General features: G+C 52.7%; 6 protein-coding genes across 6 annotated transcripts; 2 read left to right on the top strand and 4 right to left on the bottom strand.

Moving 5' to 3' along the window:
• Positions 1 to 1,687: 1,687 nt before the first annotated feature.
• Positions 1,688 to 1,954, top strand: CCOS01_16605 (uncharacterized protein; the record flags this gene model as incomplete). Its single annotated transcript, XM_060464741.1, has 1 exon — positions 1,688 to 1,954. The coding sequence occupies one exon, from the start codon at positions 1,688 to 1,690 to the stop codon at positions 1,952 to 1,954; it is 267 nt and encodes an 88-aa protein (XP_060304629.1).
• A 1,784-nt stretch (positions 1,955 to 3,738) lies between these two features.
• CCOS01_16604 (carbonic anhydrase) lies at positions 3,739 to 4,810 on the bottom strand (the record flags this gene model as incomplete). Its single annotated transcript, XM_060464740.1, has 2 exons — positions 3,739 to 4,127; positions 4,324 to 4,810. 2 exons carry the CDS (start codon positions 4,808 to 4,810, stop codon positions 3,739 to 3,741), a joined length of 876 nt encoding a protein of 291 aa, XP_060304628.1.
• A 6,185-nt stretch (positions 4,811 to 10,995) lies between these two features.
• Positions 10,996 to 11,562, bottom strand: CCOS01_16603 (uncharacterized protein; the record flags this gene model as incomplete). Its single annotated transcript, XM_060464739.1, has 2 exons — positions 10,996 to 11,293; positions 11,342 to 11,562. 2 exons carry the CDS (start codon positions 11,560 to 11,562, stop codon positions 10,996 to 10,998), a joined length of 519 nt encoding a protein of 172 aa, XP_060304627.1.
• Positions 11,563 to 12,243: 681 nt separating this feature from the next.
• On the bottom strand, positions 12,244 to 12,618 carry CCOS01_16602 (uncharacterized protein; the record flags this gene model as incomplete). Its single annotated transcript, XM_060464738.1, has 1 exon — positions 12,244 to 12,618. One exon carries the CDS (start codon positions 12,616 to 12,618, stop codon positions 12,244 to 12,246), a length of 375 nt encoding a protein of 124 aa, XP_060304626.1.
• Positions 12,619 to 14,676: 2,058 nt separating this feature from the next.
• Positions 14,677 to 15,155, bottom strand: CCOS01_16601 (uncharacterized protein; the record flags this gene model as incomplete). The annotated part of the gene is made up of 3 exons (XM_060464737.1): positions 14,677 to 14,882; positions 14,972 to 15,000; positions 15,073 to 15,155. 3 exons carry the CDS (start codon positions 15,153 to 15,155, stop codon positions 14,677 to 14,679), a joined length of 318 nt encoding a protein of 105 aa, XP_060304625.1.
• A 5,859-nt stretch (positions 15,156 to 21,014) lies between these two features.
• On the top strand, positions 21,015 to 23,578 carry CCOS01_16600 (uncharacterized protein; the record flags this gene model as incomplete). Its single annotated transcript, XM_060464736.1, has 3 exons — positions 21,015 to 21,971; positions 22,109 to 23,479; positions 23,531 to 23,578. The coding sequence occupies 3 exons, from the start codon at positions 21,015 to 21,017 to the stop codon at positions 23,576 to 23,578; spliced, it is 2,376 nt and encodes a 791-aa protein (XP_060304624.1).
• Between the last annotated feature and the right edge of the window lie 1,228 nt (positions 23,579 to 24,806).

Raw genomic sequence — 24,806 nt, 5'->3', positions numbered from 1 at the left:
ATGAGAAGCCGCGGCGCATAAATGCGCCTGACAATGACCGATCAATGCCAATGATGTCATATCTCAATTTTCCATCGCATTCGGGCCTCAAAATGCTCGTCTTTGAGCATCAGTTATTGTTGGCAACGAAGGACGCGTTTTGGTGGTGCCAACTTTCGGTATATGGGTCGCCTGAGGATCTCAACCAACTCGCCCAATTTCCAGCAACACTGAACCGGAAAAAGACCACCTTATTCATAGTTCCTCTCTCAACGACGGTGCGATTTCAAGCTTCACCAAGTCGACCCTTCCATCAGCCCTACGGCTCCGAATCTGGGGTACCTAACCCGCAGGCTTAAGCTTCCGGGCGCCAAGGTTAGGAACGTGGCTAGGGAACGTGGCTGGTGCCCCTGGCTTGGCAAGTTACTTGTCACTCAAGTGGCTGACATAATCGCTTGCCGGTCTATGTACTCTAGTCCTCATCCTACTATTCTTATTCCTTTTCCTTCTTCGAAAAGCGATATCTAATGAATGCATAGAAGATGAAGTGATAGCAGAATAGGATCCAAGAGAAATAATAGAAAGAACAAGACGGTTAGGGAGTATACAATCGTTGTTGACTGGCGTCTGATTTTGTCACCTTCTCGTCAATCTCTCTGGTTTGGTTGGGGGCACGAGTGTGGTGGGTATGGATACCTTACCTACATGCGTGCCTTGCGGCCTGAGCATTTTCGGTGCGCCCGACTCAGCAGGCATCCAGATAAACAAACATCACGTGCCGTGGCGCCGAGGGCCACAAACGGCGCTAAACCATCGGCGTCGTCCGAACTTCGGTACGGCGAATGACTAAACCAACCAAGCTGACGACGCTGCCGTGCCGAGATACCGTCCTATTCGCCAACACCGAGAAGTCGTTCATACTACGTAGTCACGAGGCCGAACAATGCAATGTGTGCATTTGCGGCCCGTTACCTCGCCCACGTTTCCTCGTTTCTTGCTTGAGTGAACGAGGCTCTGGCGAGACAGATTATGAGGCTTGAACAACAGGAAGGGAAACCTACATTTGCTTCTTCCGGCGAATAATCGAGGGGCCTCAAAATTTACAGTTAAGCCCTATCCCTTGTGTCAGCACGCCAGTTTTGAGGCCGTCGCCAAACGATCAGCCCAGTTTGCAGATCCTCGCGTAAAGATAGCCATTGGCGTCGTACGGGTACGCTACCTACGAATGCGGAAGCATGTCATGGCGAACGAACACAAGGGGTGCGCACCTGCATTAGCTGTTGCCTTACGAGGCCAAGTCCCACCTCACGCACTCCGCGGCTCGCATTCGGTCGCGGCGTCACATCAATGGGGTAAACCGTGTCCAGCAGACCGGCCCTCGTGTGGGGCTGCTATCGACCGGCAACCCGGCCAAGTCGGCAAGCGGCCACTCGGGGCACAGCATTCTTAGACCAGGCGTCGTGAATCCATGCCGACCAAGCGGTCGTAAGCAGGAAGCCAAGAAACTATCGCCGTGTAGCCGTATCCAGCAATGACGAGCCCCTCAAGCATTTAAGGACGGCTCCCCCACGGTCTGGACGAGTCCATCATTGCATTGTACAATCACCATCCAATCTTTAACTCATTCATCCAATCGTTGAAGAAATCTACTTTCTGATAAACAAACAAACAAACATACCATTCTTAAGAGACACCAACCTCTGACATCATGTCTTCCCTCAACACCCCCAACTTCGACGCTCCCCGTCCCAAGAGCAGCCGCGCCGGCTCAGACGCGAGCTCCATCTCGGCAGGCTCAGATACCTTCACCCACAGAAGAGCAGTCTCTACAGACTGCCCGCGCCCCTCGAAGCGCAAGTCGTCTCACTCCCAGACCGTCAACGTCTACACCCACTGCGGGCGTCACAGCTCGCAGTTCCTCTTTGGCGGCCGTTCTTTCACGGATATGGCCCGCAGCGTCTTCAAGCGGGACTAGGTTGTTCATTGAGTTGAGGTGCTCAATGTTCCGAGAGAAACCCCCCAAATCGTACATCACGAGGGCCTTTCCAGGAACTTACATGAAGCACCGATACAAAAAAAAACAACCACCAAACTTGGTCGGCAACAACCCGCAGTCCCTTCGCCGTCGCCGCACGCGATCGGACCGCGAGAGCCCCGCCAAGGAATCGGCGAGACCGGTGGTGCCCCACAAGGCTCAAGGAACCGGCACGCGGCTTCCGACGCCAAGCGGAAACCCGCAAAATTCGGCCTCCGATGCCCAGCTCTCCAACCCCCCTGCCCATCTCTGTCTTGCCTCATTCTGTGTTTGCTCCATTGCCCATTGCAAGAACAAAAGTCCGCAGAGTGAAAGATAGACGCAGGCAGCAGCAGGCTGTGGTGAGGGGAGGCAGGAATAGCCGAGACGTGCATGCCATGCCGAGAGCCAAGACCAGGAGACCCATTGGGAAAGTTGCATTCATCGTTGCGAACTCGCGCGCCCCGACCTCCCACAATCGCCTCCGCAGTCACGTCACGCAAGACAAGACTTGGAGTCAATGGTCCATTTCCATCTCCACTCTACACTCCACATGGGCATCATAGTCCGCGTATCCAATCCCTCTGGCCAAACCACTCATATCTCCATTCAGGTGTCTTGGCATATGTGCGCCAACGAGTAGCAGAAAGAGCTTGAATTGTGCCAAGTGAAAACCGTTGAATCGGACCAGGGGCCATCAAAACGGGCCACCAATCACACGATTGGCGTCGTCAACCTCTTCCGTCGCTTCTCAATTGGACCTTTCATCACTTTTACGGATACGCGCACAATAGCAGCCTCCCTTCTTTTTCACCCTTGAGGTGCGAATGGTCCCATCATGTTGTCAACCTGTCCGGGGTTGGGATGCTTCAAGTACGCCGCCGCCGTATTGCGGAGAAAGGAACCAGGACGAAAACTAGACGGGCCAAAGAGCGTGACATCGCTCCGGTCAACGTCCGTCCATGTCGTCCATTGCTTTTTTCTTTCACAGCCTGCATGCGGGTACGATTTCCTCTTACTGGAGCTAACTACGACGTCCCGCCAATGTTTCTGTGTTGACGGAGAACTCGGACAAAGCATTGGCCGCAAATCGGGGGGTTTGGCGAAGGGGAGAACTTATCGGAAAAGACGAGAGGAGTCTCTGTCACAGTTTCCGACCAGCGTCTCTGAGAACTGATTCTTACATGAGCGCGGAATCCGTGGACGAAAATCATTGGTGCTCGAAAGGCGTTCAAGGAAAGATACCATGGAGTTGAATCTTGTTCATTAGAATACAATGCAATACATTTTGAGAATCTGTGCTTCGTCCATGCCAAGAAATGTGAACCCTGCTCATGCGTAAATTATATTGTGAGATCTGTACGCTGTATCCGTATCTACTTACATACGCTCTCACCACATCGAGCCGTCTTCTCCCGCATCTGTATGACCACCCATCTGTATCCGTACAATGTGTATGCTCGCCAGACTCCCTCCTACTAATGTAATTTCCCACATCTGTATGCAAGTTCATACGTAAAAGCGCCCCTCATAAACGCCAATTAAGCCAAAACTCCGTCTCCGTGAGATCCACATCATGAGCCACCAACCCCAAGAAATACGCACAACCACACGCACCCCAAACATCGTTGCTCCCTCAACATCTCTAAATTCCGCCTACCCCTCTGATCCAAGAGTCAGGCAATCCCCAGATCGGTCTAGTTGTACCCTGTAGCTGACCCCCATCCCGGCCAATGCCCCCTCTCTCACGGTGACATGGCATTAAGCATAACTCTCGAGTTCTCCAACAAGTTTTTCTGCCCGGGCACGTTCTGCGTATACCGCGAGTTGAACTTCATCACCTTCTTAGCAGCGCGGTACGTCACGTCGTCGACCCTCAACGGCTCCGCCACGACGTTCCACGCGATACCCTCGGTGCACGGCGGCGTCGTGAGGGAGCCGTCGTACTGGTAGACGTCTGATCCTTCCAAGAGGCGTTTTAGCTCGCCAAAGTCCAGCTCTTCGGTCTCGGCGTGCGAGCCCGGCTCCTTAACCTCGTCGAGGTGGGCAAAGACGTTGGCCAGGAAGGGCGAGGGCGCGCTGTTATCGACTTCGATGAGGAACCCCACGACGGAGTTGCTGGGGCCGGTGGAGTCTATGGGGGAAAGGGGAACCATTTAGTCAGTCATTCGCTTTGGTTTCTCCAGTCTCTACCCTTTCGATCCACAGTTCTCCATATCTGAACAGTAAACAAGAAACCGTAAAAGCAAGTTTGTACAAGTTGGGTTTCTTGGCTCATTGTTTTGACAAGAACTCGTAAAATAATGAGGGGAAAGGAAGGGGAGGCTCACTCTTCAGCTGCTGCTCATCGGCCTCGAACACAAAATGGACCTCCATGGGGAAGTACTCGCTATCGACCCTATGCTCACTAGGCGTATGGAAATGGAACTGCCTCAGATGAAACTTGCGTCCGCGCCTAGTCAGCGTGCCGTTCTCAGCCACGACCTCAAGCGTGCTACCCAGATTCTCAAAGGCGGCGCCGTGAGGCAGGTTAGGCACGTCAAATAACAAGCTCGTGCCCGCGACGAGCGTCGCCGAGGTATCGTTCAGGTTGATGGGGCTTTGCCAGGCGCCCGTGGCGCACTTAGACGACTGGTTGTTGTGGCCGTGCCAGTTGAGGGGACCCGTGAGGTCGTCGTAGCCGAACTTTGCGACCTCGACCAGGCTGTCCTCGCTGCGGGCCGCAATGCCGCCGTGGCTTCGGCGGTAGAGCGATGTGCGGTGGTGGCAAATGGCCGAGGCCAGGGTCACGAAGGGGAGGAGGAGAGAGGACTTCATGGTTCTTGGTATGTTGGTGTAAGTCGAAATAAGGGCAGGACAGAGATTGGGCTCTTATTAGAATAGAAGCAGTATTAAAGTTTTCCTCAAGAGCGGTAGAGAGAAAGAAAGGGCTCAAGAATAGTGAGTGGCGAGCTCCGGGAAGAAGGGGGACGGAGGACCTCTTTATCCTACCTTTCAGTGCTCCGGGAGATAGATCTTGACGGATCCCTCAAGATGTGCCCGCTCCAGTCCGGGGCAAAGATAGGACCCAGAATCGGAGAGGGAAAAGGCGCTCCTCCCAAGCAGACGCCGCCATCTCACGAGGTTGGGCATGACAAACAGTGTGCTTGCTGCGGCCAAGGAGTTCGCCTACAGACGGCACTTTGGCCTGCATAGCTTGAGTCCTTGGTTTCTTGGGTCAAGCGATGACCAGTCTAGGCTGTTCAGAGACTCCGCCAAAGAGGGAAGAAGAGGTCCCCACGCCCATCGGACTGGATGCGTGGGTGTGTGGGTGTGCCCCAGTACCTGTATGGATTGACGAGAGAAGGTAAAAGAGAGTCAGATTATGGCACCCCGTCAGATTGAGATCCTCTAAAAGCCCACTCGAGCCAGGTTAATTGAAAGGTGCCAAGACAACAATACGCGCGCATGTTTGAGGGAGAGTGACAAGAGGGCGGGACGCTGATGAGGAGGCAAAGTAACAAAGAGGAACCACAAGAGCCAGCGGAAATTTCTAGGTACATAATCAGGACACTTGCATGGCGGAGAAAGGCGGCGACTGACGGATTCTCGTCTTCCAAGACACTCAGATGGAAACGAACATGGGTTCTCATTGGCAAAAAAACAACAACAAAAAACATGGTTGGCAATCAACAGCCGCCCAGGCTCGGTTGCTGTAAGTCTCTCGCTTCGTGTTATTTTCGTGCCGCTTGACGCCAAGGGTCTTCCACCCGTTCGAAAGCATTTCATGTTGCAAAACGTATGTCGATTCATTAACTAGAATTTCAAAAGAGAAAACAGGATCATGACAGGGTAGTAAGCAAAAAAAAAAAGTGCAAAGCATAGCCGCGACAGTCTGAAATCCCGGCGTTGCTGACCGTGGCGGAGGGAGCCCTAGGCCGAACGGAGAATATGGCACAGCCGAAATCTCACGCCGATATTCAGTCAGTAGTGCTCACCAGCCAACCTTCAACCGCGGCAACGTGAGCGTCTACGTAAAATTGCTTCGAAATCAAATTTCGCTGCGGTCAAGAGACCGAAGAGGTGGGAGGTCACACAGAGGATCTAAGGTTCCTTCGCTCCGGGTTCTCAAATCCTTCAGAGTCCTACCATGAGCGAAGGAACTGTACCGCCACTGCGATATCATCTCTAGCAAAATCTTTGCTACAAAACTCCAATAAGCGCTATCATCCAGCATAGATAGTACACACTTCAGCATCAGCCTCCACCATTTTGCTGTAGTTGAATGGCGTTTGTCCACCAGAACAGACGCCGTGACAAGTTCACAAGCCACGGATCAGCCAGCCGCCAAATTATCGATATCGCTGGATCATCTTGTTTGTGCTTGTGCCTCTTGTGCAGCGAGCGATTCATGTGCTAGGTAACACTAGACAACGGGACACGCTCCGTTTGTGGCAGTCGACATGGCGCAGAGCGACAGTCGATAATTGACGTGACGTTTGTCCTTGTAAGAAGTAGGACACATGCAGATTTCGCGGCCAAACAACACCCAGACTTCTTGTTTCTTACACCCAAATTCCTTTGAGACCCTCAAAATTAGCGGCGCTGAACGCCAGTCGGCTGGCCACACACTCTCTCCCAATAGCCGACGCGACCGGGAAATTCTCGAGCGCCGCATCATCAATCCGGAGCGGCATAAGAAGCGGGCTGGAACTCCTGGGGAAAGCTGGGGTGTGACGTCCAATATAAGTTAGTCGGTGCAAAAAACCGTTCGATGATCGTCACTGTACGTTGCGATCCCTGGTGAGACATTTCTTTCCCCCGGTTTGCCTCTAGTTCCACCGTTCCACGGGGATTTTGGACATTTGGTTGGCACGTTTGCATTCTTAGTGACTTGGCCTGGTCTTTTAGACTTTCGAGGTTAATCCAACGTCGATCGGAACATGGCCGACGCTGGTGGGGATTGAAGATGAAGATCGCTTCCATTTCATCAATTCTGCCTATTCAGTAAAAGTCGTATTCACTTCTCGACTTTGTTTCCCCTCCTAGATGATTGGTTGAGGGTTCAATTGAGACTAATTCTCAAGGTGCGTGGGTGCGACAGGATGGATATCACATCCCCTCTACTCTCTTGGCGTAAATGTCATTGCGAAGCTATCCCTGCCAATATCCCAACCGCGGACAAATGAGCGTGACCAAGTACGCATTTATGCTCCGAATCTCCCTCGTGTAAGCCCTGTCCCGGAGCACAAATTGCATCTCTCAGTCTCGCTATCACTTCGTCACTATGAAGGTCCAGGCCGAGCTTCACTCGTCAACATACAGCCAGTAGATCACATTGAAGAAAAAGTCCACTTTCAGGAGGAAGATTTGCGAAATCTTTGGCCTTCCGATCGAGAACTGATGACGCTTGGAGGCTTACATGGACAGGCTGAGCTGCTCCTGAGAGAGATAGCTATGCCCGCCTATCAACCCACTTACCCAGGTTGCTATCAAGCTCCTATTTGCAGCCTTGGGTATGGTTTTTTTCCCACTTGCATTACTACGGTCTTTCGGCTCAGGTACTTGAAGCTTCAGTGAACACTGCGGCTTGGTACCGGCATCCAATCAAAGCAACAAAACGGCTGCTCTTCAAAGCCGCCTCACATATACCACTTTACGTTATCTTCAATTGCCGAGTTACTCACCGCCGCCCGTCAATGGCATCGTATCCGTATCGTTTAGGAGCGAAATTTCAGCAAGTTCGAACCGTGGCATGTGCCGAAGAATTCTGGAGGCCTACTTGGGGACAACATGCGTCTAGTTCTTGGGGCGCTTCTCCGGCCGCTGTAGAGTCGAATCCTCGTGTCCCGCCATGGTTGATATGGGACACAATAAGGCTTAAGTCGACGGTCAGCGTGTTGTTCTAAGAATTTCGCACGTCGGAAAGCACGACTTACAAATGACTCTTGTAACGATGAGATACATCTTCCTACTAATTACTGGAAATCAATACCAGTCGATCGAACCTAGCATCATCCAACAGAATCTCCTCGCGGATGAGATATATTCATACCCCAAAACAACTCTCTTCGGCCAGAGCAGTTTCAGATGCATATACCACCTTCAAGGCCTACACTCCATACCCCCGTACACGACGTCACCAAATAGTCGAGCAAACTTATCCTACCGGGCACCCGCCTACCCGCCAATCCACAAACATTTGCCGCAAGCAATCATCCGCAAGGCTCGGCCACTTATCCGCGATCATGCTATGTGCACTCTGAACGAGCCTGCAAGCAAAAACCCGCGTGCCAGTTTACCTTGTTACGGACCGCGACATGAGGCTCACAACAATACGTTCAGCCAGATCCCTCCGAGATTCACTGTTTTCCACGAACCCTTACTGATGCAGAAGGTAGAAGAACAAATTGCGTTCCATCTTCCTGTTCTATCATGCTCCATAGTTTAGCCTCTTGAATTTCAATGCTTTTTCTTGAATTGAGAAGCCCTACAGTCTATACGACCGCTTGCCCGAACGGGGTTCACCAGCCACCCCTTTCACTGATATCAAAGTACCAATCACCGAGGAAAAGATGGTGTTTTTAGAAAACAAGATATAGCCCTGTAATGGAGCTCAAAGTAGCAAAGCCAGAACATACCCCTGCCTTCGTCTCCTGGCTCGCTAGAGACCATATCTTTCCCACTATCGTTCATCATGCGCACTGGTACCGGACAAAATCCTCCTGCCTAGGTCACTAGACATTCATCTCCAACCTTCAATCACAAAACGCATCCCAGGAAACGAAACATGGCCACCGAACACTCAGGCACTCGAGAAAAATGGCGGAAGTTTGCACCAGGTTGCCTCATCAAGATACTCGGCGATGGAGGTGATCACCGCATCGTTCTATGCGGGGGTCTCGTTCCTTCCGGCTTCACTGGCTTTCGGCGGAAATGCCTGAGCGAGATCCAGCGCTCAAGGGAAATCACCTGCCAAAGTAGGATATGTGGATTGTACAGCAACGAGAAGCCGGCACCACACCCGTATCCAGGTCCTTCTATCTTTCTATATCGTAGGTCTAGTAAGTTCGGAGTCATCCGGCATTATATCTGTGAGGGTCCGAGCCTCCAAAGGCAATCGAAACAAAAAGCAAAAGAGTTCACTCCCCCCGGTGCCGATTTGGGGGCTACATCTCTTGGTGCACAAACTGGGAAACGCGGACTCGAACTCGTAGCCTGTCGTCGAATAGGCTGTGTGGGCGGAAATTTTGATTGTTGACCATGAACCATTCCACCACCCACGCCACAGTTTGACCTGGACCCCGACCTAGAGGGCGTCTGCTGTGCTGGTGACAGAAATGGACTCGGAGGGGTATATGAAGGTTTGCTGTTGTATATTCAGGTGCGGCAGAGAATAGTTTATCAGATGGGATACACACCCGCAAGTAAGTGGATGTATCCGTCCGGACGCCACCTGCCTCATGAGACCATCTTCACGCACCAAGTACGAGACCGCGGAGCTAATGGTGGATTTCAGTCATCCAGCCCGAAGATAAAGAACACGCTCCACGTAATAATCGAAGTGGTCTTATCCCCCGATATCAAATGTTCACGGTTCACCTTTAGCACCCTACACTAACAACAAGATGGGACCCCCTTCCTCACATGCGTGTTGACCGTTTTGCTAAAATCAAATCACAGAAACATACGACCGACTATGGAATATCATTCGTGAGTGCTGCTGTGCTACGTGTACTTGTTTATCGTCGCCTATGGTTTTCTGTTGAAGCTGTATACCATTCGGGGTGAGTTGACCCCCCTAGGACAGTAAAGGAACGAGAAATCTCACATGAGGAAGGGTATCTAAACAGCTATATCAATCTCGTTCTGTCATCGGCTAGCTGTAGGAGAACAAGTGAACCAAAAAGTACTTCGAAAGAAACACAAGAACACCCTGCAGCGCGGGAAAGAGTTACTACACTCAGCCATCGCCGGTATATTTGTTTGAATTCTACTAGACGTCAACTTGCTCCCGTTTCTTTCGCGTCTTTTTCATTTTGCTTTCAATCTTGAAGCCGTATCCGACAGCTATCGCACCGCGAGAGACAGTAAGTTTCTCCCGGAGGCGTCTGATACCAAGGCGAAAAGAGTAGGTAGGTAGGTCAGGGAGCTGACGTTGGAAGACAGTCGCGACTTTGAGCATCATGGCCATATCGCAGAGGCGCACAGCATGTACAACGCTTTTTAGAAACAGCGCTAAGAATACGTCAACCGTGAAACGGGACGAATAAAGGAGTTTGGTCAAGAACCCGATGCTGCCCACTTGGCTGGTATGCCACAAGCCCAGAACCGTCCCAAGGTCAACATGGCAAGGGACACTGGTTGACTAGCAAAGCAACCAATTTCTAGCTACTACGCTCTCGACGCCTCCTTGCCCACACGATATGAATAATGGACTTACCAAGGAGACACTCATGCTATCTGTGCCACCTGCGGGAGACTCCTACATGCCACTGGTCCGCCTACCCCGATTGGACCGGAGACACACCACGGCCTCGGGCCCGATGGTGGAGATATCTCGGAGGCCAGATGACCGATAGTCGCGCAACCCACTCGCATGCCCGCCCATCAGACGACGCGATCTCCTTCGGAGACCCGGGCCAAGCAGCCCAACGCTCGGGAAAGATCGCGTGGAATCTTGCACAACATCGGCAAGCTAAGGGGAAGATACCTAAGGTAAAACTTTCCTCATCCATCGTACAGCGTCCCGCGAGCCATGTGCGACGCCGCATCCCGTCCATTCGGTCGGGCGGTGGCACATGTCCTCCCCCTCTCTTTACCGCAAGTAAGGAAGAGCTCAGCGCAACTTGCCACAGTACCTGTTTGTTTCCGTGGACCAATCTCGGAGAGAGCTGAGAGGGAAGCGTGTCAGTCTCCCGCAGCAGGTTCCGCGCCGGACCCGACGTTGAACGACCGGTTACTCCGCTCACTATTGTAGGAAAGCCCTCGGTACTGTTGATACTGTTGCACGGCGTGCTATATCACTGCAGGTAACCGCGTACGGGAGTGGACCGAAGGGCCCGTCTTTTGCGGCCGTCTGGAATATGATAGCCACTACCCGGCTTGGCTCGGACGAGTGATGGTGCCGGTGTGAACATGAAGGCCCCGAAAACAGGGATGGGTACGGATACACATACAAACTTCAAGAGAAGAGCCAGCGGCAATGCTCCATCTGCAGAGTCACATTGCGAAGTGAATGCCTTTGTCAAGTCTCGTTTGGTATCTCGGCCAGGAAGGTCGCCTCGGTAGTGGAAGCGGTCGGTACAGCCATAGTGTCGTCTCTCTCACCAATGGTCAGTTGACGGCCATAAGCGGGGAATAACTCACCTCTTAAGGCTCCACATGTCCAGGAATGGCTTCCGTTCACATGGATAAAAATGAGGACTTCCAAGTTGGAACTGAGCAGGAGGCTGTGAGCTATATCCAGTGGGTTCGGTGAAGTTGGGACTGCCTAGAATGGCGGGCCATTGGACTGGGATACCTGTCTTCTTGGTCTCTTTGAGGAATCTGGCCGCCTCGAGGTGCTGTGCTATTGGGGGCCAATTCATTGCAGTGGCTAGATCGAGCGGCCGACTAACCTGGGCCTGACGATTTATTGAAATGATTTAATTGGCATCACGTTTGATCATTTTCTCCGATGACTGTGGCTTAAACCAGCGCAGAGTTAGTTACTGAACCTCGCTAATCGCTCGCGGAAGACGTCTTGGCCTCCCGGCCTCGGCAGGATACACTAATTAGATGAGAGTGATCCGTGGCATGAAATTGATGAGTGCGGGGATGGAGATTTGGTTCCGTTCATCTCACCGCAACTGATGCGTGGTCCATCATCTAGGATGGGGCGTCCCCGTCAGACTTCAGTGGACAAACTCGGGGTCATGCCCGGTCTTGGCCACGCCATTCGCAAGCCCCTTCGGGCCCTGGGATTGTACCCACGGGTGGAGGAGAATGGGTCCTGCAAGATATCACCGATGGGCCGGCCAGTGTGGCCTCATCGGGAGTGCTTCGCGCCATTGCCTTTTGACCTGCAGCGTCTGCATCGCTTGCAGCGCTCGTGGTGCGCCGTCTGCTGCAGCTAGAACTTGATCGAAGTACTTGCATTGCCTTTTTCACGATCAATTGGCTCTGCGATTCGTCGCGGTTGTCGCACTGGGCCCGCCAGAACGGACAACGAGATAGAGACGGTCTGTCTCTGGTAAAATGATCGTCGCCCGTCATTCTGCCGCTAGACTCTACGGGCGATGGCGTTGTGAATAGTCACGCTGCCGACTAGAACACGACGCCAGGAACCCACAACCCTTGATCGTGGGGCGACAGAAGATGCTGTGCAAGACTGTAAGTGAGTCCTTCGACTCTCGAGAGCCACTTATTTCGCTCCATGACCGAGAGCGGGCCTCCTGATCTGGCACTGTCGTTCGTGGCTTGCTTGCGCCAGTCTGTGGGCGAAAACGGGGGGCCGCGCAACTGGTGAGGCAATCGGCGAAAACTCTCGATAATTTCCACTTCCCGCCATGCGGAAAACGTTGGCCAAACACCCCATGTTCGAGATTTCCGAAGCAGAGGCTTCTGCTACGTTCTAACTTCTGAGAGACCGCCTGCGATTTCATCTTTGCAGGCCATTGCGAAACAAGGATGCAAACTTGGAATCTCGGGCTGTTTTGCATAGCAATAGTTGTAGTATAGGCCATCGAGGATACGCCATGGCGGCTTTCATGGATCAGACCCTGAATATCCCACTGCTCGTTTGTTACGTGTGGGCGTGTGCAGTGTGTTGGCAGGGTCACAACTGGCAGCCAAGCAACAAACCCCTCAGAACGCTGTTGATGGCTACTATCCAACCCCGAAGCGATCACTACCAAGTCGGTCCGAGGCCAAGAAGATCATGATAGGACAATCTCCACAGAATGCGTCTGATCTTCAGCGATGCTGCCAGGACATCCACAGAGATCATGGATTTGGCCTTGGAGGAGGCGTCAAGTCGTTGTTCCTTCTGCAGTGTGCAAGGTTGATCCAGTTAGAAGACTGAGATGGGCTGCCCTGCTCTCACATACTGACACTGACTGTTGGGAAGAGCTCGTCGTCCTTGCGTCTATAGGACATCGTATTGCGTTGTGCTGCCAGATCCATCATTCAGATCCAGCGATCCAGGGACACTATCGTGCAAATTAACACAGGCTTGACGGGTCCGTGCCGCGAGACTGTTTGAATCTCGAGAGAGCATATTTCCCTCTGAATCGCGTTGCTGCTCCTAAAAAAAATAAAAATAAAAAAAGGGTCGCGCGCGTTGGTGTGGTCGATTCCCCCGCAAGGCCTGAGAGCGCGCAGCAGGATAAGCGCATGTGAAGCTGCAGCGTTGCAGCGGACGGGATCCAGGCTGAACCAATAATGGCTCGCTATTGCTCCCCCGCACTGCATCAGAAGAAATGATGGATTGAAGCCATCCCAGTTGACCGAGATGAGGAAAAAGGAAGCCCTCTCATGCAGCCGGTCGCGCCTCTGTGCTTGTTGTCATTGCCAGCGGCGGGTGGAACGGACGCGGTGGGCGCGCAATTGTCGCACAAGGTATCACCGTATCAGCCCTTCGACGGATGGACCGATCATCAATAGGTATTGCAAACCGTGCTGGGCTGAGGCTTGGGGGCCAGGTGAGATTGAAACACCCGACAAAAGAGAAGACCCATGGGCTCGATACCCGCATGGGCTAGTCCAGACGTTGAGCGCGCCTCCTCACAGCCGAACAATTCGAGAAGAACTCGGCCCTAGGCGCAAGGAAGTTGCTCAAAGGGCATCACGGGCCCAGAAGCCCGATTGATGAGGGAGAAGGGTGGGACATGTGGTCCGTGGAAGCTCATCGCACTCTGCTTCGGCACGACATCGAACGGACGGATAGTGTACGGAGTAGAGCCTTCCGCCGGACACGATACTGAGTGCCGAGACACGGCTCATCGAGCAGCAAAGCAGGTGCCATATTTGTCGCCACTGCTGTTGTTCGGTGTGATAAAGTCTCTTGACAAGCATCAGATCGGAGGTTAGCATATCCAAGGCTCGAGCTAACCCGCACAGGCTTGCGACTCTGCACATGGAATTGCTAAGCAATGCCGTCTCTGTAGATGTGGCCCGGCTTGACTGTTCTGATACGTTGCGGAAGACCGATATGCCCGCGTCATCGAGTACTGAGGTTCCGAAGGGGAGCGGCGGCCCCGTTCGGTGATGTCCTGCCAAATCGGGTCACACTCGTGGGGGAGGACGGCGAGTGCTCCGTACCCTTGGGGCTTGATAGTGAATATGTATCCGTACATCGAGATGTTTTGTTCGATGGAATGACTAGTCGAGTTGATTGATGGCCCGTCAAGTCCTTCAAACAGCCCATATGAGCAGAGATAGACTCGCATTGCGGATGGGGTTTCTGTCAGTGCAGGCTGCAGGTGAGCTTGTTTCCGTGCTGGTGCGCAGCTTCAAGATAGCGTCATGATCGGGTCTAACAACACAGAGAAAGTTCAGGTCTGACAAAGCCGCGAAAGGAGAAAAGATTTGGCGACTGGGATCCAGGAAGTCTGCCCATGAGATGTCGGGGACAGGGACCGGGGTGTAGTCGGAAATCTTTCATAATTCCCGCGGAGGCTTTGCTCCAGACAGACAAGCTGAAAGTAAAATCTCAATTCTGATTAAGGTAGCCCTGGACTCGTGGAGAAGATGTAGCTGGAAGCTGCCGAAAGTCTGTTGAGGATGATGGGAACTTGACGGACAGCTTGAGCCTTTGGCACACCAAGCTCGCAAGAGCGGATGAGCGAGACAACTGCCAGAGCCATGCATGTCTGAACTCTGTCGTCCAGCTCTGCAGGTTGAGACAAAAGAATCCCCTTCCTCCAAGCTCCAGGTGGTAGTGGTGACCGCAAGCGTTTCCATGCCCAAGTAAATTTTCCTGGCAAGGAAGCACCTGTCAACATGGAAAATACATACCGTACGCGTTGAAGCATCGGCGGTTGAGACTGTCGTTTCAAGCAGACAGCGGCTCGTTTCTATCGAGATGATCGAGCCACCCTTGATCAATCACCCGTCACCTGGCCTGGGCTTTGCCTCGCGCCTGCAGTAGGTGCGAGCCGTTGGCTCCTACTTCCATCCAGGCCTTCTCGGCCAAGGTCATTGCCTGCGAAGCGTCTTGGTAATTGTCTTTGCCCTAGGTGAAGCTTCCTGCCAGGCACAGACGCCAACGGTGCTGATGCCGATGAGCGCCAGCGATGATAAGAGCAGCGAATGAGAAGCAACGGCTGCGGCGTGGTCTAGGAAAGACACGGTAGATATCCGGCTAGAATACTGACTGCACTCGAAAACGGAACGCCGCTCGTTTATTCAACTTCCCGTCCACACTCCACCTTTGCCGTTGTCCTGCAATCTTGTTCGATGCCGCTCAAGATCCAGTCGGACATGATCTGATCTTCTGACCAACCTTGACCCAGTGTGCTTACTTCAGCATCGAGAAATTGAGCGATGACCTGGTGTGGTGCTTGGATGCATCGTCTGTGAACAGGCTTGTTCGATTTTTGCAAAAGCCCAGCAAAGCAGCCTAGGGCCACGGGCATGGGCGCATCATCTATGGTAATTGAGTGCTCCCTGGCAAATCTCGAGATCAATGCGTAAATGGAATGGAAAAGCAAGATGAGCTGCAAAAAATCGTGGTGCTCGGGGTATCCGCACTCCCTCTGTGCAACAGCTTCATGCTTTTCTTCAGCGGCCCCATGTGTTCTCGAATACACTTAAATAGCCTGCACCACAGGGCTGAAGTGTCGGTCAAACATATGGAGGTTGTGCGTTGCATAGCAAAGAGTATTGGCAGTCAGAAGCAAATTGCTTGCGACGGGGCGTCTCCTTGTTCGTTATGCTGGCGGGCCCTGGCTTGTTTCGATGGTTGCTGACGGGAAACCTTCGCTTCATTTCCAAAGCATGAGCTTCTATCCGTACGAATAGGTTACGATGCGGAGTACGGTAAATTAGCTGGAGCTTTCCGTTGGCCTTCTCCAGCTAGAGAGGCTTGCACCATCTCACCGCAATTCAAGCCAGCTCTTTGTATGTCAAAGGTGCCCGTCGTATGATACATGCTGAGAGCCGCACCGCAGGAGTATCTGCATGCGTACTCTGGATTCCTTTATACTTGTACTTGTGCTGGCTTGGTTAGACCTGATATTCCGCATCAGTATCTTTACGAACTTGATCTCGTCTCGCATACTCAAGCCTTCTGCTAGATTGCTAGCATGCGAGCACATCATATCTCATCGGCAGGGGCGCCGGAAAGTTGTAGGGGCCGCAACGCCGCCGCCACATCGCCGCGAGAAGCGATCATGGCCCGTTAGCAAGCATGCTAGTCTGTTGGCCTGCTAGCGTCGTTTCCACCTTACCCCCGTTGTGGTTGCTAGCAAGAACCCGTCTGTAGCCTGTGAGAATCTCGTGTGTGTGTGTCGCGCTTGTTCTGGTTGCTATCGCGCGCTCGAGTAAGTACTGTGCTTAGCTGTTGCCGCCACCTGCGGTGCGAGAAGTACATGTACGAAGTGGGCCGCTCATAGTGTTGCCCCTTTGCATGTAAGTGCTCGTGCATCCCACGTACAACATACCTCAAATGTCTCTCCATTGCCCGTCTCTTGTGTGCTACTGGCGACCCGTTGGTCGTTGGCCGACGACTTGTCTTGTGGACCCCTGACTGATCTCTCGCCGTGGACTAAATATAGTGTGAAAAAGCGAGCTAAGGCTCAAAGTCAAAGGAAGAGCAGAAAGGGCGAGTATGTATGAAGAATGAAGGAGTAAAGAAGGGAAGCTCAAGTGAGGTCATGAGCATTGCAATATCAACAAGCCTCAAGATCAGATCAGATCGGAGGCTGGGCTCTAGCCAACGTCATCAGCGCTGTCAAGAGCGGCCGGTCGAATGAATCAATCGGGCAGGTCGGGGTGCAGCCTAGTGAGCGTACGGATAGGTGATTGTATCCTTACTATGTGCGTGTGCGGTATTACTGTTGTGAATACAGAGTATAGTGCGCGTGTGTATGAAGTCAACGGTCGATTGCCTGAGCGGCACCGAGAGCGACTCCTGGAGACCATGGGTCAGACAAAATCACACGGCACATCTGCCTTCCTTCTGCAAGACGTCGAGGTTCGGATATAACTCACGTCTTCCGGGTTTGTTGATAGGGTGTTGCTGATGTCACCAAGCTGCGGAGTCCATCACGAACGGCTTCTCCCCTCCATCTTATGTCTCCCTTGTCGGTGACCACCCCGACGCCTAGGCCTTTCGGTCAAGTGCGGCGGCGGCAATGACTCCAGTATGCTCCAGTCTCCCGTCGAACGAATGGGCCTTGTCTCTTGCGCATGGGGTGGGAGGCGGAGGGCGGACAGAGCAGGCGTGTGAAATGGCCCTGCAATTTTTTTTCCCTGTCGAAGGCAGGGGACGCCATCCCTTCCCATATGCAGGTAGCATTACCTCACCATCTCTAGCATGGCAAAGCCACCATGGTGGGGCACTTTGTCAAGTTGAATACGGAGAAGCGTTCCCTTCTGCCCCTTCGTATCCGCCGATTATCACACGTAACCGGTGACTGACGACTGCACTCGCGCCGCAGTCTGCACTACAGAAGGGGGAGAGACAGCTCCAGAGACAAGATTGAGGCGAACCAGATGGTGATTGGCCGGGAATGTTGGCGAGGCATGTTGTTGTACCGCCGTGGCGGTCTGTCGTCTAGTCCGCCGAGAGATGCATCGACAAGCTAGGTAGATACTCTAGCTGGTGAATCCAGAGACGGTCCAGAAAAGTGCGAAAGAATCTAAGTAGGCAGTATACATGCGTTGCTTGGTGGGATCTAGTGATGGGCTGATGACATTGGTCGAGCCGAAGAATCTGCATTTCGTCCCATCGTGTAGGACTCTGGAGCCTAGTAGGTTTGGGTGTGGGTGTGTGCATCGATCCCGAAGAACTGGCACTCTGCTGGATTTCAGCACTTGGACACTTGCTTGGGTAGCTTGTACATCCATACAGTGCTGTCGTGTACCAAGCGTAAGGGTCCTCTGGCGAGGGAGGCTGAAGAGGCGTATGGCTACCGTGAAGACTCGGCAGTGTGAGGTCAGATAACCTAGCACGGGCGAGCTTGGGAGCGCGAACGTTGAGGTGTTTCGTTTCCGCCTCCTTGGACGTTTGTTTGACGCGCGATGGATCGACGTTGCGCGTTGAACAAGTCTCCGAAGCGGTGTTGCATCTTTGGGTCTTTGGGTCTTTGGTTTGAAGGTCGAGCATCCCATCTTTCTCATCTGACAGTGCCCGGACCTATGCCCGGTGCCGCGTGGGAACGGCGGTTGCAGGTAACAGTGTTGTTCTCTGCATGTACAAGAATTGAGATGATCATGTTGAGCGTGCTGCTAGGTATTCGAAAGTTGTAGGGAGTATGAGGTGGTTGTATCTGCAGCGCTCTTGCTTTTGCACCTGTGCCATCCATCTCTTTGGCGATGCTGAAGCCTTAAGGGGTAGCTTACGTGCCTACCTATCCGTACGCTGCGTTTACGAAGTAGCAGTGAATAGGTAGGGACGGGCGCGGCATTGGTGGACCGGCACGGTAAGTGGTGGATTGAATGTTGTGGTTGTGTTTTTGTTGTTCCCGAATCCCTTGGGGCTTCCTCATTCGGGACACCAGGCACACAGGAAGGAGGCACTCGTGGCATTCTGAGCGCGGCGAGCATTTCCAGTCGCCCAGGAGCAAGGGGTAGCGTGGTCGTGATTCGCCGCTTTTCGTTCGTCCACCCAATGACAGATTGCCAAAATTCTCCAAGCCACCTACTGTGTAGGAATACGTCCTCACGTCCTTCCCAGGAGACCAAGGGACGCGTCCTGGCCATTCCTGTTTGGGTTATTTTCGGAGGGGATTTGGGGGGTCCGCCCTGTGTGTAGGCGACATGGAGAAGGAGGAGAATAACAAGTGGAAGGGTATAGTCTCACACATGGCTGCTCAACCTCGATTCCTACATACCTTCCGGAGTACCTACATTGATACATGGAAGGAGCTCTCCTGAGTCCACAGCTATGTCCCCGAAACGTTGATGGCCAGCCTTGTGATATCTTATCTGAGATCACGATGAAGCAAGCACAACTGACGCTTTACCCATCATGTTGACATAGTCTGTTATTTTTTCTTTTTCACTGCTTATGCTTTCCTTCCTAGAAGTAGGCACTATAGGAAGTTGAGGTTCAAGTTATGAAAAGGCAGCGAGCATATAGGACACTGAAATGTTCCTCGACGTACTACGGATGGATAGGAGAGAAAAGTATCCGTACATTGGACCGCACTTGTAGGACTAGACTGGACCAGTCAGATACGATGGCGTTGGGCCGGGGCACCCAGTCTGCCGCAACGAAAACACAGGGTACATGGGATCAAGGGTAGGGGACCTGCCTAGGATCAAGGCCATGGTGGATTGTGTGATTGTGCATTTACAAGCAAGTGCATGTATCCCTATCCGCATGAATGGGCGGCGTGGGTACTTTTATGATCCATTTCCTGCACGAGGTACGGAGTACTGTGTACGCAGTACGGTCTCCAGGAAAGTGGAACTCCATCGTCGCCTGGCTCCAGCAGACCAATGCAGCACCATGGGCCATCGGTACGATACCACAAACCTTCCCATTTGGCAATCTCCATTTCGACCCTTCACTGCGCCTGCCCACCCCGAACCGCCATTTTGCCTGAGAGAAACCTCCTTCTCCTCCTCCTCGCCTCCTAGGAATTCCCTCTCACCACACCCGACTTGCTCTCTCTGTATCCCCTCAAAAAATATCCCATCTCTTCTCTTCCCTTTCGTTCCCCCTTCTTCCTTCTATTCTTCCCCCATCTGCCGCCTCTCTGCCCCCAATTGCATCGTCGTTCCCCTAAATCCCAACCCACATCACCAACGTACCCCCTTTTCCCTCCCCCCCAAAACAATTAACGGAATCCCTAAGAGGTTGCCTGACTCTCAGGGTCCCCTTCCCGACTTGGATCCATATTCTCTTCCCCCGTCTCTTCGTTGCCAACCCCGAATCGCACTTTGCATCTCCGTTACTGCCGCCTTCTTTCCTTTCCACGTCTCGCCCGTTCGTCCTTCCGATAACAAGGAGAAAAAGAAAGCAACCGAAAAAAACAGACAAACACAAACCGCACTCTCTACACGCTGATCGACTGCAACTTCTTCTTTTTGTGACCCGAGATCTCGATACACCCTCCATCTCAAAACCCGAATAAAAGACGAGCTTCAGGTTTACGTGGCTGACTCGTCACCACCTCATCCCGTCCCCGACGATTCTCTAGCTACAATTTCGAGCCGGATACGAGTGCTTCACATCCCCATGTTCCCGGTCGACTGCTAGCTTTGCTTCGAGTTGTCTCGGTGACACTCGATCTTGCCTCCCTTTGGTCGATTCCTACATCGTCCCGTACGAGTGCTCTCCAACAGCCCCTTCGCAGTAGACGCGAACCCTCATCTTTATTCTCAGTACGACGATACTCTCGCTGTAACCCCTGGCCGCAGGCGACCTTCGTTTCCACAATCGCTATCTGTTTCCAACCACAGCTTCCTTCTTTCTAGAAAGAAGTCAGTCGTTTTTGGGACAGATTAACTATTCTTCCATTTTCTACCTTCGTATAAAAGAGAAAGCAAAGAAAGGTTCGTTAGATTCGTACCTCGACTCTGATCATTGCCCGCGGCCATTTTCCTGTCGTGTCATACGTATGACAGTAGCCAGTCATCCGCTAGGCCTACTGAGAGTCTGATGCTGACATCAAACTCGAGTGGAAAGAGCCTTGCTAACACTTGCCTGCCTCTTTCAGTATTCTGCAGATCCAGCCAGCAAACCGCTCGGCTTCGTTATCACCTGTCTTCGCCCTCCCTTGGAGTAAGACAATCTAGCCGTACTTCGAACTTGAGCAACTTGCCCGAACATAGGACCGGTGAAGGACTGCTTGTTCGCCACTATTTCCTCTCGACGGCTCCTTGGAATATGGCCGCGCTGGTTCAAACGTACCCCCAGCAGACCACTACTGTTACCACTCTCCAGTCGAGACCCTCAGGCAACATGGTCCCAACACAAGCCCAGGCGAACCAGCAATACATGGCTGCTCAACAGTCGCAGAGAAACTTTTCAGGTTCCGCCGTGTATCGCGGTAGTAATGCCCCTATTCAGCCTTACGCTTTCACCAGCACACCGAGTTTGAACACCAACAACCAGTGGCAGCAATATGGCAACGGATATCGTACGGCATCTTCACCTGCGGTGCCGACGCAAGGCGCGCGTCACGGAGGAAGCTCTTCAGTATCAAACGTTGGCTACAACCACGGCATGGGTACTAGCAAAGGAGGTTCGAGGGACGATTCGGGCATTCCTACTGCTCGCACAAATTCACAGGCCCCGAGGCCTCAGTCGGCCTATCTGGCAGGCAACACGACACAGCAAATGACATTCGCTCAGACCGCTGGGACTAAGACGACGCCTGATAGGTACCGGCGCCCGGCTCTCCAGCAACAACAACCTCGCCAGACTAGCGCCCCGTCAGGCTCAGGCATGGCGACTGTTAGTCATTTGTACAATGATGAGCAAAAGAACGCGTCAGTGCGAGGCCGGAACCCGTCTTTCCAGAGCAGACCAAACAGTTATTATGGTGCGGTTGATGACATGCAATTAAGTCAACAACAAAGTGTGGAAGACAGCAAGCGGCTCAGGCGGCGCAGCATGCACTCGCTTGATTCTGCCGATTATCCCAAGCCGCTAACCCCACAGGAATTCTCTCAACCGGAAGATTCCTCCCGTTCCGACCGCGTGCCAACTCCCAAAAACAGCGAAAAGACACTTCGCATCGTCTCCAGTCTTGCACCTCCCGCCGACAACAACATGCATGTCCGCAATGGCAGCGCTGAAAGCCTTGTATCGAGCCGCAGCAGCCATTCCAGACCATCTTCGGTAAGTCGTCACTCCCGGTTTTTGCGGTGTCGCTGGAGGCGCTCTGTCTCCGCCTCATCCCTTCATTCGATTGCCCAATCACGCACTGGCCCAGCCATCCTCAAGTGTTCCATCGCTAACAAGGTTATTTCCACCAGTCTGCCAACCGCAGCGTACCCACCCCCACGGGCAACCCCTCTTCCTCTTCAACTCCTTCACACTTGGATGATGGCTCTTCGAAGCAAGATTATCCTAAGATCGTGAATATTCCTCCACGTAGCTCATCGTCAGATGCGGCCAAGAGGCAGTCTACTCCCTCTCCTCTCTCAAAGCCGGTGACCATGGCGACCGACTCGAGTCTCCAAAAACCACCTTCCTCTCTGGGCAATGCTCCGCAACAGGTCTTGTCTCAGAGCACGACTGCGTCCAACAGCAACAACGCTAGCAGCCCCGCAGCCCAGCATTTGGCTGCGATTAGCCAGAAGAGTACAAAATCCAAGAGCAAGACATCGCGATTGCGCAGAGCCTTCTCATTTGGTAGCGCGGCCGATTTCAAAAAGGCCTCCGGCCTCGAACCTACCATCGACGAAAATAGTGTGTCTGATCCCACCAGATTGCACAAGGAGCCGACAGCGGCCGAGATTTACGATGCAGAACAGGCCGCCATCGCGAAGAAGCAGGAGGAAGGGGGCATCGGGAACAACATTTATGGCGGAAGGCTATTCTCCAGTTCGACAGACAACCTCTCCATTTCGTCCACCGCATCATCTGCCTCAATTATGATCCGTAAGATGGGTCGTGGCATGAAAAAGAGTACTCGTAACCTCGTTGGCCTCTTCCGGCCAAAGTCCGTTATTGGCGTTCCGGCAGCAGATGCGCTGGCCCCAGAAGCCAGCCAGGCTGCCGTGTCCATGGTTACCGTTGAAGCCGAGAGAGTCAATGTCAACGCTGATCCTCATGCACAGAACGGCGGTGGCACTGGATTTCCTCATCTGGAACGTAACTCCTTGGATATTTCGAATACCCCTAGCATGGTTTCGGAACGTGCTGGAAGTTCAGGTACCGATAGCGCGAGGCGAAAGAGCATTGTCGATGGTGATAAGGAGCGTGCCGAAGTGCTTGCTGCTGTCAGGAAAGGCATTCTGAAGCACAACAGATCAGGCAGCCCTGCTCGCGACCCGCGATCCAACTTCGAGTTGCCAGCGATCCCGAACGTCGCCGATTCTCCTATCTCAACTGCACCCAGCACGCCAAATGACGAGGCTCAGGGCCATAAGCGTTCCGGATCTGTCGCCATCGGTAACGAAGACTATTTCATGACTGCTTTGAGGCTTCGCCAGGACACCAAGAGTGCCCCAGGTACGCCTTCGGGCTCCGCCAAGAGGAACGCAACTTTCTCGCCGAGAATCGTCTTCCACGACACTTGGCCCAGCGGCGAATATGATCGTAGGGGCGAAATTGCTACTTGCAATCGCCTAACGCCGATGCTAGCCCAGCAGATTAAGGAGGAGCTCAACACATTCAAGATGGTACGTGCTAATCTTGACATCACAGATGGATGCATCGCTAACTGCTCACAGGAAATGGAAGTTCACGAAAACTCCAAGATTTACACGCACTTCTTCTAACGATGGCTACGCCTCCAAGACGGAATCCCACCACTTTTGCTTCTTGATGACGGGCACCAAACCCTCAATCATGTATTTGAACTACATTTACCATTCGACGGCGTTCAGGAACAGCATCGTACGGTGTCAGGGCGTTTACTATCGTCACTCGACAGCATTTTTCTCGCCTGACTGAGAAGCCTTGCCCGGCCGCCCTTTGTCGATTAATTCTTTTTTTATTTTACTTTTTTCACAATGGGCGGGAGGTATACGAAGACGGCGGCCGGATGGGACAGCCTTGCAGCAGGCCAGTCAGTGCAGATTACGGGCCGATGGCCTCTTTGCATTTGAGCAGCAATCACACGGACCTCGAGGACATGATGGCGATAATAGCGGTGACCTCTTACACTTTATCAGATGGGCCCAAGTCCTCTGACGACTTAGATGCGGATTTCTGAAAAGATGGCATCACTCACTCACACACATACACACACTTGACACTCGATCGAGGTTTAGTGTTTCGATATTTGTTTTGTAAGGGCTTAAAGGACTTTTCGTTACCTGTCGGTTCTCTTCGAGTTACGTCGCCTTCAAAGTTCGTCGGGTCATGAGGAGGCGGAATAGAGTGTGGCTTTTTTCTTCCAAAAGAACAGCTTAGTCTCAGCGAGGTCTCGATGCTGGTATCGACCGCTCCAGCGAATTGAATAGTTTAGAGCGGACTAGAGCGAGCGCGCATAGTGAAAAGTTTGCATGTGAAAAGCCCCGTCCTACGCAAGTAATCCTTTGTTGGGTTGCGTGTGTCATGAGTGGTCTGACACACCGTCTCAGTGCTAGAGCTAAATGAGCCTTGAGAAGCCGCAGTGTCAAGTACTCGTCTCCGCAGAGCGTTTCTCCTTGATCGGCGGGACGACGTCATTTGCTGTAGATGACAGTTCCCCTTCCCTCGCAGTTCCTTAGGTTCCATGCGTGGGGGAAACACTGGGCCCAATGACCCCACCCAATCAGGTAGAGTTTCCCATCTGGGGTTTCTCAGCCTCGCACTCTGTTAGTGTGCAAGGCTCAACCAAAAATTTCTGCCATCACAAGCCAAAGTAGAAAGATTCGCAATCGACGGCAAGGCGACATTCGGTCGAGCGTGCGATGTCAAACTGAACCCCCTATTCATCAGTGATTTTTTTTCTCTTTTCTACAATTACAGTCGAAATTCTGGAGGGGTTTCTCAAGCTCTGGAGGCTCCGGACGTCTCAGA

The sequence above is a fragment of the Colletotrichum costaricense genome (genome assembly GCF_030867565.1).
Source record: "Colletotrichum costaricense strain IMI 309622 chromosome Unknown Scaffold_32.1, whole genome shotgun sequence".
Taxonomy (NCBI): domain Eukaryota; kingdom Fungi; phylum Ascomycota; class Sordariomycetes; order Glomerellales; family Glomerellaceae; genus Colletotrichum; species Colletotrichum costaricense.
This window is presented reverse-complemented; position numbering and strand designations above follow the sequence as displayed.